At 35.7% G+C, this 1,979-nt stretch overlaps 1 protein-coding gene across 1 annotated transcript; it reads right to left on the reverse strand.

Annotated features, from left to right (window-relative positions):
- Positions 1–216: 216 nt before the first annotated feature.
- Positions 217–1,164, reverse strand: LOC138833630 (olfactory receptor 8H1-like). The gene has a single exon (XM_070031913.1). The coding sequence runs from the start codon at positions 1,162–1,164 to the stop codon at positions 217–219; it is 948 nt and encodes a 315-aa protein (XP_069888014.1).
- Positions 1,165–1,979: the final 815 nt, after the last annotated feature.

Consider the following 1,979-nt stretch of genomic DNA (forward strand, 5'->3'; position numbering starts at 1 on the left):
CACAGCCATAGGCAAGTAATTTTGTGGTATATTATTTACCCATATATGCTTATCAATTATCACCTAGAATTTCCATATAGAATTCTAATAATAAATTCTTGGAAATGTCCACTGTGGTAAAAGAAATGATGGGCAATTGAATGTAAGCAGGTGCAAACAAGTCAGTTCTTTTTCCTATAGAGCACAGAAGATGAGTATAAATGCTTCACTTTGCTGTCATCTTAGTTGCTTGGGGCCCCCTCTCTTCTGCACAACTCTAATGAAAGCATTCTTCACTTCCTTGTTTCTAAGACTATAAATCAGTGGGTTGAGCATGGGAATCACAATCGTGTAAAACACAGAAGCCACTTGATCCTTGCCCAGGGAGTAGGACGTCTTGGGTTTTAAATAAGTAAAGACGGTAGTGCCATAGAAAATGGTGACCCCTAGCAGGTGGGAGGCACAGGTAGAGAAGGCTCTCTGCTTTCCTGAAGTGGACTTAATTTTCATAATAGTAGAGAATATGGACATATAGGACCAAGACATTATGATAAAGGACACAAACAGGGTAAAACTACCACAAAGGTATACTACAATATCAGTGGCATATGTATCGTGGCATGACAGAGCTAAAATTGGAAATATATCACAGAAAAAGTGATGAATTACATTGGAGCTGCAGAAAGGCAATCTAGCTATAGAGAGCACAGTGAAAGAACATTCCACAAAGCCAATCATGTAAGTGCCAGCAACGAGGACACAGCAGAGTCTTGAGGACATTATAACAGGATACTGCAGAGGATTACAAATGGCCACATAGCGATCATAGGCCATTGCAGACAGGAGAAAACATTCAGCACCACCAAACAGGATGAAAAAGTAGAGCTGGGTGAAGCATCCAGTGAAGGAAATGTTCTTCGTAGAAGTCAACAAGCTTGCTAAGGTTTTAGGGGTGATGACACTTGAGTAGCTGAGGTCAATGAATGAGAGGTGAGTGAGAAAAAAATACATGGGGGTGTGAAGCTGGTGATCTAGACAAATCAACATGATCATGCCTAGGTTGCCCAGCACAGTAATCAGGTAGATCAATAGAAACAGCACGGAGAGGGCCAGCTGGATCTCTCTAGAATCTGTCAGCCCCATTAGAATGAAGGAGGGCACGTTTGTGTTATTCCAGATTCTCATTGCTGGCTGATCTAAGCTGTTGAAAAATTAAAGGTGAAACTTTCCTCCAAGTACTTCAGAGCATTTTTGTTTTTACAATTGATTCTTCATTTTTATAATTAAATAAAAAATCAAAGGAGAAACTTACCTCAAATACTTAAGAGTTTCTTTTTCATTTTTACAATTGATTCTCCATTTTTATAATTAATTTAGGTGTTCTGAAAATGAATAACAAGTTTTCAAAATATCGTGAAAAAAATCAATCACAGTAAAGGTAGAAAATGTAATTAAGTGGGATAGTGACTGATATTGACTTTTGCTCTGATTTGAATAGATCTGATTTTGTCCCAAGTAATTTATGGTTATGTACACGTTTTGTCATAAAATCTTATACAATGATACATAACCATATGCTGTAGTAACTTTATTTTTCATCTGTCTCTATCTGTCACAGTGTAGAAAACGATGTAGCTTAGCATGACAGTACAAATCAATGTACAGTCTCTGATTTTATCAACACATTTGTACTCCAAAAAACATATTCACAATATAGTTTCCTTTATATCATGTTTATAAGTAGCTCAGTAAGCCTTAACAAAATTCTAGATATTTAATTATCTGTAACAGGAAACATATGTAATGAACATCTGTGCTCTCTTTACAACATCATTGAATTCTATAAATATATTTTCATTCTACTAATATTATGTTGAGTGCATTATTTGCCATTTATGAGTATTAACAGCTAGAAAATATAAGGCTTTTCTTACTTGAACACTCAAATTATAATTGCTTCTTCAATTATATTCCCACAATATATGCATTGCCTATAGATT

The sequence above is a fragment of the Dipodomys merriami genome, unplaced genomic scaffold (assembly GCF_024711535.1).
Source record: "Dipodomys merriami isolate MVZ:Mamm:240054 unplaced genomic scaffold, mDipMer1.0.p SCAF_21, whole genome shotgun sequence".
Classification (NCBI taxonomy): Eukaryota; Metazoa; Chordata; class Mammalia; order Rodentia; family Heteromyidae; genus Dipodomys; species Dipodomys merriami.

Coding starts and splice junctions, on each gene's coding strand:
- LOC138833630 (XM_070031913.1), bottom strand. CDS start 1,164: ATGAGAATCTGGAATAACACAAACGTGCCCTCCTTCATTCTAATGGGG.